General features: G+C 36.3%; 1 protein-coding gene across 8 annotated transcripts; it reads left to right on the top strand.

Annotated features, from left to right (window-relative positions):
• Positions 1 to 269: 269 nt before the first annotated feature.
• On the top strand, positions 270 to 18,245 carry LOC147396618 (beta-glucosidase 44-like). 8 transcript variants are annotated; one of them, XM_086451580.1, is made up of 12 exons: positions 270 to 569; positions 1,839 to 1,897; positions 4,383 to 4,458; positions 4,619 to 4,690; positions 5,159 to 5,246; positions 5,761 to 6,013; positions 6,094 to 6,209; positions 6,847 to 7,064; positions 7,175 to 7,206; positions 9,946 to 9,977; positions 15,474 to 15,576; positions 15,690 to 15,828. In XM_086451580.1, the coding sequence occupies exons 1-11, from the start codon at positions 326 to 328 to the stop codon at positions 15,532 to 15,534; spliced, it is 1,251 nt and encodes a 416-aa protein (XP_086307706.1). In that variant the 5' UTR covers positions 270 to 325; the 3' UTR covers positions 15,535 to 15,576; positions 15,690 to 15,828. The 8 variants fall into 8 exon arrangements, with proteins under 8 accessions (XP_086307706.1, XP_086307703.1, XP_086307704.1 ...); XM_086451577.1 differs by lacking the exon at positions 9,946 to 9,977 and having other exon boundaries at positions 15,690 to 18,245; XM_086451578.1 differs by lacking the exons at positions 1,839 to 1,897; positions 9,946 to 9,977 and having other exon boundaries at positions 15,690 to 18,245.
• The last annotated feature ends 1,022 nt before the right edge of the window (positions 18,246 to 19,267 follow it).

Genomic DNA, 19,267 nt, shown 5'->3' with positions numbered 1-19,267 from the left:
GGTTTCCATTGAAGGTCAAAGGCAAGGGTATTTACATCATTTCTAGTTAGTCTCTCACACAGAACCTAGGCCAAGGGGGACATGTCATCACTTTGAAAACTAAGCAGGGCGTATGTCTAATATTTATGAAAACCTAAGCGGCAAGTCTAAATCACTCAAAAAATAACTTTAGATTCGTTTTGAAATAGACAAGGGTGATACGGTCATTTCATCATCCTGAGGGTCCCTTTCCCTTCCCTCTTTAAAAACTCCCTTATCTCACGTCACTCTCACTCTCACTCTCACTCACACTCACAGAATCCCACTCTCTATGTAACCTGTGGCGATGAGGTATAAGGTACAAACGCCTTACTTCATTATCCTCGTTATCCTGTGCTTCTCGCATGTATCAGAGTCCAGTGTGGATGCATGGCCAGAAACCGTACGATTCGATACTGGTGGACTTGAGAGAAAGAGCTTTCCAAAGGGGTTCGTGTTCGGTACTGCCACGTCAGCATATCAAGTTGAAGGAATGGCCAACAAGGACGGCAGAGGACCTAGTATCTGGGACTTCTTTGTTAAAATCCCTGGTATTTTTATTTTATTTATTTCTTTTTAAAATTATCATAATTTCTCTTTTTTTTTTTGGGTGATTTTCAAACTGATGATGAGTTCCTCAACCTTGGTTGTGTCAAAGAGATTATAACGTAAACTGTTGTGGCTAGATCACAAGCCACACATGGAAACCTGATTATTGAAATTAATCCCTTCTAACAACTAAGCAATCGATTACCACAATCAAACCCTAAGAATGTATTGCAAAGCAAATACAAGTAATAGTAAAGAAAGTAGAAAAATGAACACAAACACAATACAAGATATACGTGGTTTATCGACAATGGGGTTACGTCTATGAGCAAGCTAGCAAGTAGAAATCCACTACCCAAGGAAGAAATTATAAGTATGGAGGTTTATACTTACCTCCAACTCTCTCTGGTGAAACCCACCGAAACTCTACACTCAACTCTAGTGAAAACCCAAACAAGAAATTGATCTCACTCACATGTCACAAGCCTGTGACTATAATGTGAAGATCACTCTCAAGAACCTTGAGCATCTAGGTTTTATAAGAGAAGAAAATTACATACATAGAGATTCATACTTTCTCATACTCTCTAACAAATAGAAAACCCCTTTTTTAAAGAAATCACTTTTATAGACAACAACTACCATCTAGGAGCCTTTTTTTTCTCTCATAAACTAATGAAATGACATTACCCAAAATACCCTTGGACAAAACCCATTAACCTTAGGAAACAAAAATGGTGATTTTATATCACCAAACCCAATATAAAATGAGCAAAATACCCTTATCTTCAACCTCTAGTCAAAACCCATGCATGCTTTTTCTATCTGAAAATCTGTCATCTTCAATCTGTTAAGAATGTAAGAACCAGGTTGAAGATGATTGGTTTGGGAAGAAAATCAAAGCGTTCTAGGGTAGAGGTTGAGAATGAGGGCAGTTAGGTCATTTATGTTAGTATCAGAGAGGAAGACCTAGATCAAGGCAAGGGGGGTAGGTCATCAGTTTAAAAACATGGTATTTTTAGAGAGCTTCTATTGCCACACCTACTTTTGCTAACGCCATCCCAAGATGTGTGCTAATTCTTTGGTGTTTTACCTATGAATTGTGGTGGCGTCAGCAAAAGTAGGTGTGGCAATAGAATCTCTCTATTTTATTTTATTATTTATTTATTTTTATTTTAAAACTATCATAATTTCTCTTTTTCATTTTTAATTTTTTTTTTTCCAACTTGGGCTAATTTGTTTTCTAATCCAATAATATAATTATAATACAGGTAAAATTGCAAATAACGCTACTGCAGATGTTACAGTGGATCAGTACCACAGATACAAAGTAAGATTTTTATTTGTGTTATAGCTTTTGGAGAAATTCAAATTACTAAAACGGATGATTATTTTTGGCAAAATACTAAGTGAGCCATTTTAATATTTATGGAAATAGCTATATACCTGTTTTGGTAGTTGTTTTTTATAGAAGAGGATGGCTATTTGAGCACACCAAAGTGGCTGATTGTACCCACTTTAACTCTTTGTTTGGGTTGAGAGAAATGAAGAGAAAAGAAACCCATTAAAAGAAAAGAAAAGAAAAGAAAGAGAGAAGAAATCCATTTTCTTTCATCTTGTTTGATTTAACAATAGAAAAACTTGAGTTTGAAGAGAAAAACGGGTAGAGTTGTAATTTTTAGTGCTCTTATTAGTCATGAGCGTTTGTTTTCTCTTCATTTCTATCCAATTTGGAGATAAAAAAAGAGAGGAAAAACTGACCTTTTTTCTCTCCTCACTTAACAATCTAAACAAGAGAAATGGAGAGAAACTCATTTTTCCCCCTTTTCTTTTTTCACCATTTCTCTCAGTCCAAATACATTGTAAGTGAAAAATGTAGAACTGATAATTTAGAATTTTACCCTTTTCTTTGTACTCATTGCTTTTGCTCGCACCATAACCTATCAATAAAAAACCTCACTTCTTCTTCTTCTTCTCTCTCTCTTCATATTCATCTCTTTTTGAGTTTTGTGTGAATTTGAATCGATGGAGACTAGGTTTTAGGCTTTTTTTTTTCCTTCAAATTATCTTATTTATTTGAAATTTCTCTTATTTTTTTTGCATTTAATCACCAAGGAAGATGGAACAATCACTATTAAAACCTCTAAAATAATGATTTTGGGAACTTGGAGATTTTTGATAGATTTTGTTCGGTTGGTTCATATTGAACTTGTTTTAGCAAATTCGGTAGGTATGCACTGAATATTACTAAACAGACAGATTCGGTAGGCACCTACCAAGCATGACTTTTTCAGGTAAATCTGTGTTTAGTATGCTAGTATTGAATCTCTATGTATGGGTTCGGTAGGTACCCATCGAACATTGCAAAAATGAGAAGTGTTTGGTAACCACTTGAGCGAGTGCAATGTGAATTAGACAAAAAAAAAAAAAAAAAGGTGTGCGCAATGAGACATTTTGTCTTTAAGGTGTGTATCGTAAGTAAGTGGGTACAATGAGCCATTTAGGTGTATGCAAGTAGAGCAACCCTTTATAGAAATCATTATCTAAAATTGTATGGATATTTTGATGCTTTATACCCTTGAATTGGGGGTAAGTTCATAATATGGGCAGAGATGTTCTGATATTATGTTAGAGACCAATAATCAATCCACAAGAGAAAAGGAGAGAAGAAACATGGAAAGGGGGGAGAGGGTCGAACTTGAATAGGTTTGGCCCCTCCTTATCTTCTCTATTTATATTATAAAAGTGTGTGGGGTCAGTTACTCTTAATTAAAGACATGGGCCCACCCAATAAAAAAATAACTCTTAACACCCCTGTCAGTTCGTACAAAAGAGCACTATAGAACAAAACATTTGGAAAACCTAGTTCAAGTCCCACCCATAAACCTAAACCTAATTATGAAAACTGATTCGATATTGGTTATGAGGTTTTGCAAATCCTACCACACCATGAAAACTGATTTGCAATATTCAAAGAAGATTGAAGAATAGAGAGAGAGAGAGAGAGAGAGAGAGAGAGAGAGAGAGAGAGAGAGAGAGAGAGAGAGAGAGACCAAAGGTGATGGTAGTAGTGGTTCATTAATAAGTCTAACAATGGTGCATATGGTAGTCCAACAACGGTGCCATTGCAACTCCTTCACTCGAATAACCTTTAAATCGACGCTATTTTCAACAACATCAACTCAAATAACCTTCTCTGGATTATCCAAACAACAAGTTTGAAGTATTCTCTCTATTAGGGTTAAGGCAAAAGATGAAAAATGAAAATAGAGATAATAAAATATCTCTGGAGGGAAAAATAGATAATGGTGTGAAGATGAAAAATCTGTGGAGAATGGTTTGAAGATGAAAGGGGGAAATCGAAAAAGGTGCTTTGCATAATCACTATGAATCCCCAAACGATAGAAACTATTCTTTTAGTAATTTTGGAAAATTATGAGATTATCCTATGTCGTTTTACTTGGAATGGCAATTAAAAACCATCTATGAAAAACGACTGCTATTGTCTATCGTTTTTGGCACCATATTAATGACGAAATTCAGAATTTTTGATGTAGTGAATATGAAGTTTTGCATTGAATTAGAGTAATAACGAATGATTTGTATTACATGCTTAGAGCGACAAGAGATGTTGGTGTTTCACAATTACATGAGTTCCTATTAATAATGTTATGGGTGGTTAGAGGTAGCCTAAGGATTCTTCTCTCATGGGCTTCTTAGGTTGAACCTCAATCATGCTTATTCTCTCGTCCAGCTAGCAATCATGAAGCACATCTACGGTTGGAATGCAATATTAGAATAACTTTTGATTGCAGGAAGATGTGGATCTCATGGAAAAGTTGAACTTTGATGCATATCGGTTCTCAATCTCATGGTCACGGATTTTCCCAAGTAATTGAATTTTACAACTCTATAGTGAAATTATACTTTATATAAGCATTCTTAAAATCATCATGAATGTTTTCTTTTATTTTCTTTAAGCAATTTTGATGTCTCTTTTTTTTTCTTACTCGTAAGTAATTTTACTTCTTTTTTTTAATTTTTATTTTAGATGGAACGGGGAAGGTAAATTGGAAGGGAGTTGCATATTACAACAGGTTGATTGACTATTTACTTGAAAGAGGTAATTATTTTATGAGCGACTAATTAAACCCCTTATGCTATTTTATGGAGTTAGAATAGTGCCTACAAAATCTTTATTAGATAAATATCATCTGTCGTCATTGTTAATAAAGGAGAAACTAGATCGCATCAAATCATCCTCGTCATTACTAATAATTCTTGGGTTAGATGTCTTGAATTAAGGTTCTGGTGGCTACTGTTCATCAAATACCTGTTCTCAGGTTACAATGAAACTCTAAGAGGTTTCAGATTTGGTAAACTATAGTTAAACGAGTCAAGTTTGTAACCATTCTCAAACAATCTGAAACTTTCTCATCGGTGGACTTTATCCTAGCCAAACCATGTAAATTGTGTGTTTCTTGATAATTCACGGCTTACAACCCTAGATAGAGAAATTTGTACTCACAATATTTTTCGCATTTGTACCTCAATTGATTAAAATCTGTTATAAATTGTATGGAATCCGCAGGCATTACTCCTTATGCGAATTTATATCACCAAGATCTTCCAGAAGCACTCGAGAAGAAGTACAAAGGATTCTTAAGTCGTAGAGTCATGTGAGTACGTTATCAGGCTATAAGATTTTTTTCCATTTTTTTTCTTTCAATTTTTCCTTTACTTGGACTGTTGATCTATATTATCTTGCGTGACTTGGATGAGATAGTTTTTCTTTATTTGCTTTGTATTTATAACTTACCAAGTAGCTCTAAACCTAGAAATTTCTCATTGTTCTATTTTGGAGGTTAAATTTCTATTCACGTAGAATAAACTTAGTCCATTGATCATGTCCAAGAGGATGATAGTGGTCTCAAATTAGTTCATTCAATCTCAAACTAGTCATCTCACAAAATTCAGTGTTTTTGTTTTTTTGTTTTGAAAATAAGGGATCCACCAATGAAATAGACGAATTGTTTAATACCCCCTCCCCCAACAGACCATGTATGTCTTCTTTCTCATTCTCTTATGCACACTTGGTTTCTACATTAAGAATACATTTCTTCAATGTGATCTAATTTTTTCTAATTTTTTTTTGAGAGTTTGATTTAATTTTTTTTCTTTCAAAACACATAGGAAGGACTATGCCAATTACGCAGACTTTTGTTTCAAGACATTTGGAGATAGAGTGAAAAATTGGATGACATTCAACGAACCAAGAGGGGTTGCCACACTTGGATATGATAATGGGATTTTTCCTCCTGGAAGGTGTTCCAAAGAATTTGGAAACTGTACAGCTGGGAACTCCGCGACCGAGCCTTACATTGTAGCTCATAATTTCATTTTGTCCCATGCAGCTGTAATTCAGAGCTACCGGGAAAAGTATCAGGTATGTTCCACATCTTTCGATTGTATTTTTTTCGATCCAAGTAGTAAGCATCTCTAACATGAAATCATATAGACTTTCAGGAAAAACAAAAAGGGAGGATTGGAATTATTTTGGATTTTGTTTGGTTTGAACCTCTTACCAGAGGAAAGGCTGACCTATATGCATCTCAAAGAGCAAGGGACTTTTATATTGGATGGTAACAACCTCAACATCAATTTTTATTTATTTAACTTTTTAAGCAAGGCTTGGAGGCTCGGAAACCCCATTGAGTCACTCACAATGGTTTTTCTAACAGATCTTGGAAACTCCTCCACATGATAGAAAACTCGAGTTATACTAAGAATGATGCATGACTGCCTAATCCATCAGCATCTTTGTTCCCCTTTCCATAGCTATATTGAGAATTCCATGAAGAATGCTTTAGCCCATCACAACAGACTTAACCCATTCACCAACAAAGATGAATCTTAGTCTCACACTTGACTATCTATTTTATAGATAGGATGTTATATGTAGGCCAGAGGTGTAATTCGTAATCTTTTCAATTCTCTTTTCTATTGTGATGGTTGCCTTGATCATCCTTGTTATCTTTTCGGTTAATAAACTTATATAGTTTTTTAAAAAAAAGGCTCTACTCAATGAAGATGAATCCATGTCGAAAACTACAGTTTTGCAAACTTCAAACCCTCCACGAGGGCTTTGAATTTCGCCTTATTGTTAATTGCCTTTCAGAAGTGCATCCACATAACACAATCATGTACCTAAAGAATATAATCCGTAAGTTGGTAACATAATTAATATTTCTTGTGCTGATTGATGCTGTTTGGTTATAGGTTTCTTCATCCAATTGTATATGGAGAGTACCCAAAGACGATGCAAAATATAGTTGGGGAGAGACTTCCTAAGTTCACTAAATCAGAGGTTAAGATGGTGAAGGGATCAATGGATTTTCTAGGTGTAAACCATTATACTACTTACTATATATACAATCCACATCTTGCCAAGCAGAATGTTACAGGTTTTCAAAGGGATTGGAATGTTGGATTCGCTTGTAAGTCCCCTCTGCCCTCCTGCCTTATGATAGAGAATATATACAATTTACAAATTTTTCATTTATACATTAATAATATAATTTTGTATATTTATTTCTGAACTTTGCAGATGAACGCAATGGTGTGCCCATCGGACCAAGGGTAAGTAAAATGTGGTCTTATCATCTTGTAAAATTCGAAACATGATTCTCTCAGGGCTTGTTTGGAAGTAGAGAGTTGGGGGGTGAAAGTTGGCAACTCACAGAAGTGACTCCAATTCTTCATAGCTCTCATCTTTTGAATTGCAGCTCTCTCTGCCTATGTGGTGAGAGTTATAACTTCTTATTAACACTATGTTTGGATTGAGAGTGTTGGAAATAATCTAGTTGTTTAGTCCTAGTTGTTTTTAGTAATAACTTTTATTTTTATATTTCTTATATGTAAGGGTACTTTTGTCTTTTGACTCTTTTATTTAATATAAATTCCTGCCAAGCTTTCAAAAAGAGACTTGGCTGTTGTTCTTCTTAATTCTTCTGCCAAGCCTAGGAATTTCATCCCCTCTCTTTGGTTCCCCTCTTCATTTTTCACCCCTCATTTTCTTCTCCTCGTTATTCACTGAACCCTAACCTAGAGCACTTCGTTAGACCTTCTCCCCTTTGGGGGTTTTCTATTTTTCTTTAGTTTCTTATTCCCTTTATCATATGTTGCGATAATTTTTTTGCACTGTGTTACTACCCTACGTAGGGTTTGTTCATCCAATTAGGTTGTTGGAGTTTTGTTGGGAACGTACGACAGATTTCTGCCATTGTCGATGCCCTACAAAAGTTTTGCGAGGTAGTGCGACATTGCTGGTGGATTATTTTTTGCTCTACAACAACAATAAGGAACTTGCGGAGAAGTGCGATACTGCTAGTGGGTGTATCTCTGCCCTGCGATATCAATAGGATTGCTGTTAGGGGCTTTTCCTGTTAACAGTTGAGAGGTTTTCAGCACTGCGACAGCAATATGACTGCTGTTGGGAGGTTTTCAGCCCCTATTGGAATTGTTTCAGCCCAGCGACAACAATATGAGTGCTGTTGGGAACCTATTGGCAGCTTTTCTTTCCATCAACAACCAATAGAAGTGCTGTTGGGAGATTTTCAGCACCTGTTGGAACCTTTTCAGCCCAACGACAACAATAGAGGTGTTGTTGGGAGCCTATTGGAAGCTTTTTTGTCCATCAACATCAACAAGGGTGCTATTGAGAAGGCTTGCGGCAGCATCTGCACTGCCTTGGGAGGTGTTCTACCTTGTTGGGGGTGCTGTTGATAGCATCTGTACAACCTAGGAAGGCTTGCGGCAACACTTGTGGTGCTCCTGGAGAGCTACGATATCAGTAATTTTTCTTTTTGAGGAGGCAACACCTTGTGGTGCTCCTGGAGAGTTACGATATCAGTAATTTTTCTTTTTGAGGACTAAGACAGCACCTAGGGTGCCCGAGGGGTGCAAATTTCTTCTTCAGACCTTCCTTCAAACTAAAGCAATGACTTTGGGACAAACAATTACGACTTCCACCACAATTCTTGGGTTTAATTCTTTAGCACAACGTATTACCATTGCTCTTCTCGATGGTCGGAACTTTCAGTCATGGTCTTAATTTGTGCATTTTTATCTAGGTAGTATAGGAAAATCTGGATGATTCTCTGGAACCGTTATTAAACCACCCCTCACCGATCCCAAATTTGAATCATGAGAGATCGACAAACACTATCCTTGGTGGCTATTCAACTCCATGGACCAATGCATCTATACCATGTTCATGTACCATGAGACTGTCTCATCTTTGTGGTTAGTACTTACTCAGACATATGCACATAACTCGAGTATTTATGAGTTTTATCGAGATATTGCCGAGCCTACCCAATGAACTCAAAGTGTAGCAGATTACTTTTGATTCCTTCAGTCATATTGGGAGCAACTTTCTCATTATGAGTATAATTGAATTGTCTTTAGAGGCAGTCGATTATATGGTTAAGAGGATTGTTTGACATTAGACCTACTAGTTTCTTATGGGTCTACGTCCTGAGTTTGAGACACTTTGGAAATAGATCCTCAACACCATTATTTTATCTTCTTTATTTGAGATATTTGCGATCATTGACAGTGATGAACGTCGTCATCGTATTGTTCCTTTTTAGATTCAGGGCCTTGACATTCTTTCTGTTCCAACTACAGATCAGATAGTCATAGCTGTTAACTCAAGTTTCTTCACTCTCGTACCCTTGGATTAGGAAATCGTGGTTGTGGTAAAGGGAGTGGCCTTACTTGCAGTCATTGTGGGAAGACTGGCCATGAGAAGGCCCAATGCTTTTACTTCTATCCTCATTTGATATCACGATCTCCCTCCACTTTGTTTTTGGGACAGTTTGCTCCTTATGCCGTTACAGTGGAGTCATCATCTATTCCTCTCACTGATCCTCCTTCATTTGGCACGAATGACCTGCAACAACTACATACTCATATTACTACTATTGTCTAGAATCAAATTCATTTTCACACTCACTCTCTTTGATTGTGGCTTCAGTTACTACGCCTTCAGGTACATGCTCTATTTTGCATGTCACCCAGTTTGACTCTGTTTCTCTGATATGGGTTATTGATTATGGTGTTTCTGATCACATGACCGATGAATTTAACCATTTTACTTATTTATTTTTCCTACCACTCATAAGGAAGTTCGCCTTGCTGATGGATCTCTTACACCTATCCACAACAATGGTATCATCCCCTTATCCTCTGGGACTTCACTAGATTATGTGCTTCATATCCCTCACTTATTTCTCAATCTTTTGTTTGTGAGTAGTATTACTAAATCTTTAAATTGCTTAGTTACTTTTTTTTCCTACTCATTGTATTTTGTAGGACCTGACTTCGAGGAGGATTTTTGACAAGGGGTATGAGAAGGATGGGGTGTTCTTATTTGGATCTTAGCTTACTGTTGTTCTGGTGTCTGTGCTTCTTTCCTCTAGGAGACATGTTTTCATCTCAGATTCTAGATTTATGGCATGCTTATTTAGGAGATGCCAAATTTCAACACTTATGTTCTTTGTTTCCTGCTTTAAAAATTGCTTGTAGTAACCATAAATTTCAATGCTTTGTGTGTGAACTTTGTAAACAAACACATACTTCTTATATTCTTCGTATGCATCGATTTAATGCAATATTTGATTTAGTTCATTTTGATGTTTGGGGGCATTTCCTCGTTACTGCTTTTAATGGTCATAGATATTATATAACATTTATTGATGATTATTCTTGTTGTACTTGGGTTTATCTGATGTGTTCTCGTTCTGAGGTGTTCCCTATTTTTGTAAATTTTTTTAAAATGATTTAAAATCAGTACAATATTACCATTAAATCTTTTAGGTCTGATAATGCGGGAGGGGGGGGGGAGGGAATATATATCTAATAGGATTTGTTTCCATCTCCATGAGTATGTTATGCTTCACCAGTTGATTTGTCCTTGTACTCATAAGTAGAATGGGGTGGCGGAATGTAAGAATCGTCACTTCATGAATATTGTTCGATGTCTTGTTCGATGAATGTATGTTTCTAAGGTATATTGGAATATGACAGTTCTTACTGCGACTTTTCTTATTAATTGTGTCCTGAGTTGTACCATAGAGGGACAAGTGATTTTCCATGTCTTTCAACTTGATAGTATTTTTTTCTCGTTACATCTCGAGTCTTTGGGTGCACGTGCTTTGTTCAGGACAGAGCCCCTAATCACACAAAATTTGATGACAAAGCTATTCGGTGCGTTTTCTTGGGTTACTTCTCTATGTCAAAAGGGTATCAGTGTTATGGTCCAGTTTCTCACCGTGTTGTATTCTTTTGATGTTACTTTCTTTGAAAATGTTGCAAACTTTCATGCCACATCTACTTTGCAGGATTCTTCTACCTTGCATGACTCGTCTCCTATAGTATTGTTTTCTCTCATCTTTTCTCCATCTACGCTTAAGGTCTACACTCGTCACCCTCGCCCTCTTCCACTTTTGTCAACCTCCTTCTTGGATTCAGGTATATCCTTTCCTATTTCTATGCATATACCTGTCCTTACCTTTTCTATTTTTGACTCTCATTTGCCTATTACCATTCGCAAAGGTAAGCGGGAGTGTGATTGATCATCCTATTTATCAGTTTGTTTCTTATCAGGATCTTTTTTCTTTTTATCAGGCCTATCTTACAACTACTGATTCTATCTGCATTCCTCGGTTTGTATCAGACGCTTTGCGAGACCTTCAGTGGCTTATAGTTATGATTGTTGAGATGGATGCTTTGCAGAAAAATAATACTTGGGAGTTTGTTATCCTTCCATCTGAGGAGCGGACTGCTAGTTGTAAATGAGTCTTCAATGTGAAATATCTCATTGATGGGACTGTTGATCGGTATAAGCACGCCTCATTAAGGGATTTACTCAGACTCTTGGTACCACGTTTGCTACGGTTGCCAAACTTTCCACTATTCGATTTCTTATTTCTTTAGCTGCACGTCACTCCTGGTCACTTCACCAATTCGATGTGAAGAAAGAACGCCTTTCTGAATAGTGATTTGACTGAGGTTATTTATATGGACCTCCTTCTGTCAGGGGGAGTATTCTGAGAAGGTATGCCGTCTTTTTAAATCTTTGTATGGCCTGAAGCAGTCCCCACGAGCCTAGTTTTAGTATTTTTTTTGAGGTTATTTTATCTATGAAGTTTTTTAGATGCCACTCAGATCATACATGCTTTGTTCATCAAAGAGTGGATAATCGTTGTACCATTGTTTTGGTTTATGTGGATGATATTATTGTGACTGGTGATGATGCACAGTAGATTGATAGAGTTAAGATGCTATTGGGTCGTGCTTTTTGGGTCTACTCTTCTTGGGGATAAAAGTAGTCTGCTTCTCGTCGTGGTATTTCGTTATCTCAACGTAAATACACATTTAATCTTCTTCAAGACATTGAGGTACTTGGTTGTGGTCTTGCTTCATTCCCTATGGATCAGAATCATCGTCTTCATGTTGATTCTGGTGATCTTTTATCGGATCCTTCTTATCAGAAACTTGTGGGTTGTCTGATTTATTTGACTAACACTAGATTTGACTTGTCTTTTGCGATTAGTGTGGTTAGTCAGTTCATGCACACTTCACGTACTTCGTATCTTGACGTTGTTTATGTTGTATCAGTTCTGATTCTGGTTTGTTGAAACAATGAATTATAAGCAATATTATAATGTAAATAATTCGAAAAAATTGGAAGAACTTATCGGTGACTGAGGCACGGAGAAGCCGCTGTCCTTAAAATCAATTTCGCCTCCTTAGGATTGAATCTTTAGTGCAGTCGGTTTCTGGCGTTTGATTTCCAAGATTCAACAGTCACTGTCTGCTAACCGTGCACTCGGAAATAGCAGATCTACGGCAAATTCGATTAGATCGAACTTTTCACAAGCAGCAAGATTTGTATTCGGAGAGAACATAAAATTTGAAATCGGAGAAGAAGAGAGATCAGAAAGTATTTCTTTTTTTGTACTTGAATAAAAGAGAAAAAACTAATTTTATAAACAACAAGCCATCGGTTCACAACAGACCCAACTATTCACAATTGTAGTCCAAAACGGTAAAAAACAAATCAACGATTGACCAATGATTGAGATTAAATAAATTTGAGCAAAAACGGGCCTATCACGCGCACCCACGTGAGGCTTAAATTCCGAAATCCGCAGCTCCCCTGCGCACGCATCGTATGCGCACACGCGCACTAAGGTTTCCCGACGGGTTGGCCCCAAACTCAATGGGCTGCAGTCCCACAGTGCCTTGGGCCCCCATGTGCGCGCGAAGCCCAGTCTCTATCTCTCTCACACTCAAGCATTAAAGAGAGAAGGATCATAAATAAGTTGAGAACTTTCCTTGTATTTACCCGATGTGGGACTAAAGAAAGAAGAGATGTTTTTACAACTTTCAAAACCAATAAAGTAAAGTAAAACAAAAAATGAAAAAGAAAAGAGTTCTTTTATGTTTCATCAAAAAAGGAAAGTGCTACTTTTTACAATAAAACACTCAAGAGGTCTTGAGTTCAACACTTATTCTCAATAATAAATGAATGAAATATTATATGAAAATTAAACTATGAATTTACAAAAGTTTATCGTATTCTTTGTTACTTGAAGTCATGTCCTGGTCTTGGGATTTTCTACCCTTCCACTTGTCAGCCGCATTTGTCTTGTTTTATAGATGCTGATTGTGTTGGTTCTCTTATAGATAGGAGATCTACCTCAGGTTTTTGTACTTTTTATGGTGATAACCTTATCTCGTGTAAAAGTAAGAAACACAATGTGGTTTCTCGTTCTTTTGCTGAAGTTGAATATCGTGCTATGGCCTTTGGCACATGTGAATTAATTTGGCTTCGATCTTTACTGACAAAGTTGGGATTTCTTATTTTTGGTTCTTCTACTTTGTTCTGTGACAACAAGTTTGCTATCATGTTTGCTTTTGGTTCGATTCTTCGTGAAAGAACTAAGCATATTGATGTTGATGTTCACTTTCTTAGGGAGAAAGCTCGATTTGATGATCTTCAGAACAATTTTCGTACCTTCTTCAGATCAATTTGCCGATATACTTGCGAAGCTTGTTGGTTCTTTTATTACTAATTCTCACCATGTCAAATTGGGTTTAATTGATATATTTGCCCCAGTTTGAAGGGAGTATTGGAAATAATTTAGTTGTTTAATCCTAGTTGTTTTTAGTAATAACTTTTATTTTTATATTTCTCATATGTAAGGGCACTTTTGTCTTTTGACTCTTTTAGTTAATATAAATTCCTACCAAGCTCTCAGAAAGAGATTTGACAATTATTCTTCTCAATTCTTCTGAGAGAAGTAGAGAAGAGAGAAATTGAGTCTCTCCATAATGTTTGGATTGACATGAGAGAAATTGGGATAACATTGGAGTTCTAGGGGCAGAGTTGGAATTATAAAATAATTTAAAAGGATTTCTCTTCGTGAGAAAGAAAACTCACATTTTTTCTTCTCTTCTCTCCCCCACTTAACAATCCAAACAAGAGAAATGGAGAGACTCATTTATTTTCTTTTCTCTTCTCTCTATTTTTCCCAATCCAAACACAACGTAAGTGTAAGTTGATGACTTGACCTAGAATCTGATGTAAGAAAACAAATGATGGTGATGATGATAGAATCCTTAACTTGACTTTTGCCCAACATCTTTAGTTCTCAAATAATAAATAGGGAAAGTGTACTAGTTGTAGGCATTTTTTTGGATTACCCACACCTCGAGATTTGAATCACAAAAAACTTAGTCCTCAAGTTGTCTTCTTTGATGTATCTTTGTGTCTCCGACCATTTTCTCTGTCAACTTCACCTGAAAGGACATCGGTGTAGTGGACTGTCTGTCAAAGGGCTTCCGACGATCAAGTTAGTAACTTGAGAAAATTGCAGGGTAAGAAGAAGAATAATTTAAGAGCTAAGTACTATGGCTTGGGGCTTGAATGGGAGAAGTCCTCCTTTTATAGAGTGGAACTCATTTAATTTTGAGCATTGAACTCACTTGTAACTTCTCCTCTATTATACCTTACATTCATGATCATAAATATCCACTCCTCACGACACTTCATTATTGTGCAATTGTTCCAACTCGAAGACCAGTCAATTCCCCGAGTTGACTCAATCTAGTTATGCACCTGTAATTTCTTTGGACATGATTGCCATTAGACCTTTGGCGATTGAGTTAAGACTTTACATCTTTCATATTGTGTTGCTACTTGGGTAGCTTTCCCCAAAGAATTTATCTTCTTGAGTTGACTCACTACGTGTCACTCTTTGTATGACCAATGTGTACCATTCCCATACAAAGATGGAGGGAATAAGTAGATGTAGATTAAGTTTATCGAGATAGTGAGGAGAAGAGGAAGAGTGGGGTTCATGTACTCAAAAGAAAGAAGAGGGAATGACAAATACATGGCCAAGTCTCCTAACTTGGAGAAGCGTGGGTCGGCTGCTATGTAAGGGGTTGAGCCCCCTATCCAAGGGATAAAGGGGTCTTCCTTCTTCTTCTTTGGACTAGTATGGTTCGGATTGACTTTGATCTGATTGGTTTTGAGTTGGATCTTGAAGTAATTTTCTCCATCTCTAGGATTTCTTTTGTTAATCCCGAGGAATGTTAAATTTGGCTCCTATGCTAGTGGCCCACAAACAAAACAGACCCTTAAAAGTCACTTACCTGTTTCTTGGGTTTGGTTTTGCAAAATTGTTATTATATATAGGATGCATTGGCTCATTGGTTTGTATGATCTATTGACATGGTTTAGAATCCATGACTGTAATCTAGTTGTGATTTTCTTAATTGTGGAAAATTTGAATCTTTATTTTTATATTTGACGAGTTAAACATTTGCAGGCGAACTCAAATTGGCTTTACGAGGTACCATGGGGTATATACAAAGCTGTCACATATGTAAAAGAACGTTACGGCAACCCAACCATGATTTTATCAGAAAATGGTACGATTGACTTGTTTACATTTACAAGTTTTCATAGTTAAAACTAGGGAGTTTGTTGTATAATCTATTGGGACGTTACTTATATATATTTAATATTTGGTTGGTTTCTATAGGCATGGATGATCCTGGTAATGTGACCCTTCCGAAGGGATTGCATGACATTACAAGAATCAATTATTACAAAAACTATTTGATTGAACTGAAGAAGGCAATCGATGACGGAGCTAATGTGACTGGTTACTTTGCTTGGTCGTTACTGGACAACTTTGAATGGTTATCAGGGTACACATCAAGGTTTGGTATCGTGTATGTCGACTACAATGACCTTAAGAGATATCCAAAGATGTCTGCCTACTGGTTCAAAAAATTACTACATGGAAAGAAGCATTAAAGGTAGTAGGTTTTAGTCTTTTTGAATTTCTATTTCGTAAAAGAAGCATTAAGAGTCGTAGGTTTTTTTTTTTTCCTTAGCTTTCTTATTTATAAGATTAGTTGCTAAACTGCTTTTAATTGGTTTTTTGAATAAATACTCTCTTCCTTGGTATATTTTTGTTGAGGTTCTTGTTCTACATGTAGAATTTTAAAATTAGATCTTTTGATCTAGTACTCTCCTTAAGAGAACAAGTTTATGGAACTAGGATGTGGTTATCTCCATTGGACCTGAAAAAGATCGGCTGAGACCTGACCCAAAATTCCATCATTTTGATAAATATGGACCTCGATCATGAATTTTCCGTTTCTATAGATAAAGGCTGATCTGGTAGAGACCCATAAATGATATATATTTTATATTTTATTTAGACATGTTGCATATATTATATATACTTCAAAAAATTGGATTCTGATGCCTCTGTGTACCCTTTTTATTTTTTATTTTTTTATATAGATAGTTTTACTATTTTAGCCATAGATCATTAGCCTGGATACACATAATCATAGATCTTTTTCTTATGTATCCCGAGGCAAATGATCTACGGTTCTGTGATGGGGGCGTGTGTCAGAGGGGATGATATTATCACGTCTCTTGTAATAAACCAATGGAAAAAATAAAAAAAAATTAGTTAATGGAACCCGAGATGGGAACTTCCTTCCAAATGCACCTTGTCTTTTGGAGCAGAGCGTTATCTTAAAAATCTTGTTAGTTTGGGTTGCCTAAGTGGTAAGGGCGAGCACGTGAAGTGTGGGTTAGGCGCACGTCACGGTTCGATTCCCCTCTTGGGTTTTCACATGATTTAATTGGGGGACCATGGCGGTGGGTTGCTGTGGTAGTCCTCCCCGAGATTAGTTGTGGTGCACGCATGCTGGCCCGGACACTCGGTTAGCAAAAAAAAAAAAAAACCTTGTTAGTAAAATATTTCTTTCTTAATGCCCCCCACCCCCAGTAAAAACATCAAAGTTAATGGACCAGTCAAATCATCGATCTTGAATATTTGAATCATTGATCTCAATGATACAAGCTCAAGGGCGGAGGTCGACAATCGTAAAAGGTTGGTCTTGACAATTTGAATCATTACCAAATAGGAGAATCAAAATGAACTTCCTAGTCGAACATAATATCACGGTACTTGATCCTTTGTATAATGAACAATTACCGATCCCCATTCATGGATAAAGTGAACCCACTTGAGCATTCTTTTGATCACATTGAATTAATATACTAGGCACTTTAGAGAATCTAATTACAATGTTGATCTCAATTGCATCAAGATCGAATTTGATCTTATCGTACGATAGATTTCTGTGTTTCCATGCCCAAGTTTACAACGATGATACCACATCACTCTGCCACCCAAGATTTTGTTAATTATCCCTGAAAAACCATTGGATAATCAAATTAGTTTAGTCAAAATGTAACTGTTAAGATCCGCATGCAGCTCATAGGAAACTTAATTTGTGCAACAGAGTATCTTAGGTGGCATGAGTTAGTTGTGATTTATAAACACCATAGGGAAAGGATTCACATAAATTTGTAGGAGCTATTTTTGACACCAATGGAAGAAACAAAAGAAAATGGTGGTGGTTTGGATGCTTCAATTGAGATTTCTAGGGATTGGAAGCCTCCACCAATGCGTATTAATAAGGCTCGGGTTAGATCCATTAGTCCGTTGTCCTCACCATCGGTTCATTCGCCTCATGATATGTTGATGGATGATGTGAAGCATCAAGTTCTCGTTCCAGTGATAAAGAACGACACCACCACCACCGGTTCTCCCTCCAACGATATGATTGTTAATTCAAAGTGCATTGCTTTGCAAACACCCGATCAAGATCAAGATCAAGCGCCTCAACATGTAGAGGAATATCTACCCATGGCAATAGGTAGATCATCAGACGACGAATATAATTGGAGAAAATACAGCCAAAGACAGGTAAAAGGAAGTGAATTTCCTCGGAACTACTACAAATGTACTCATCCAAATTGTCCGGTGAAGAAAAAGATAGAGCGCTCAGATGATGGTCAGATAACCGGAATTTTTTATAAGGGTGTCCATAATCATCCAAAGCCTCAGCCTAGGCGGTCAGCATTCTACCTTATTTCTAGGGTTAAATAGTATTTATTTTTATGCTTAGTTCAATTTTACCTTTTTTTTTTATTGTGTATGGTTATTTTCGTGTTTTATTAGAACTAGAACTATTTTTCTATAATATAAAAGGGTTGTAACTTGCAATGTAGGAATTTGGTGGATCCAGATTTTCTCATTCCTTCATTGTTTCATGTTGTGTCATTGAGAGTCAATTTTGACAAGATCACGACGATCACCTCGTAAGATTAAATGAGTCACTCTTCTTACTACTAATTCCGTTGGATCAAGAACTTGCGAACATCGTTTGATAATATATGCTCCAAAAATAAACAAAGATTAGTAGACACTGAACTTGAAGGAGAGATCAAATTGATCTTCATTCAATGTAAAATGTAAGAAACCAGAGGGAAAATTATTTTATAGACCCTGAGGGAGAAAATTCTTTTTAAGTGCACCCTGTCAGTGTCTTTTGGAGTGGTGTCTTAACAACCTAATTAGTAAAATATTTCTTTCTTAATTTCCCCCACCCCTTTATAGAACATCAAAGTTTATTGAACATTCAATCATCGATCTTGAAAATTTGGATCATTGATCTCAATGATTCATTCTCAAATGTTGAGATCGACAATTTATAATAATGGATCTCGACAATTGTAAAATTTCGATCTTGACAATTTGAATCATTAATATCAATAATTCATATTCAAACATTGAGAAAAATGATTTATAATCATAGATATCTTTTTCTTTTGAAAGGTCGAACTTCCCTTTGAATATAGTTGATTACATTTTTGTTGTCGACTGCTATCTTCATGGCACTACATCCCATATAAATAGTCAAGATTTAGGCCTTTTTGAATTGCCTGAAGCTTATGGAAGAAGGTCGAAGTTAGATGAGAAAAACCCCCAATGCCTATTATTATAGTATCACGCCTTCAAATTCTAACATACATCCCCATGACTAAGAGTAAAAGACTTGAGGTGTGAGATATCTCTTATACAATGGTAAACAAATATAATATAATGACGTTTGATAATAATGCATTATACTGTTAGCGAAAGCATAACTAAATATAATACATTAAAAAAATCAAGAGCTCTATCTCACAAATCCCTCTATTTATATTGATAACAAAAGGAAATATTGGCACATATTAACCTGCTCT

This window comes from Akebia trifoliata, chromosome 8, assembly GCF_017979445.1.
Source record: "Akebia trifoliata isolate Shusen 1 chromosome 8, ASM1797944v1, whole genome shotgun sequence".
Lineage (NCBI taxonomy): Eukaryota > Viridiplantae > Streptophyta > Magnoliopsida > Ranunculales > Lardizabalaceae > Akebia > Akebia trifoliata.
The sequence above is the reverse complement of the archived record's forward strand: the minus strand, read 5'-3'. Positions and strand labels throughout refer to the sequence as shown.

Bases quoted from the DNA above. Each gene is read 5' to 3' on its own strand.
- LOC147396618 (XM_086451577.1), top strand. From the start codon at position 326: ATGAGGTATAAGGTACAAACGCCTTACTTCATTATCCTCGTTATCCTG. The intron at 7,065-7,174 runs GTAAGTCCCCTC...TGAACTTTGCAG, and splicing joins TTGGAATGTTGGATTCGCTT to ATGAACGCAATGGTGTGCCC. The intron at 15,577-15,689 runs GTACGATTGACT...TGGTTTCTATAG, and splicing joins CATGATTTTATCAGAAAATG to GCATGGATGATCCTGGTAAT.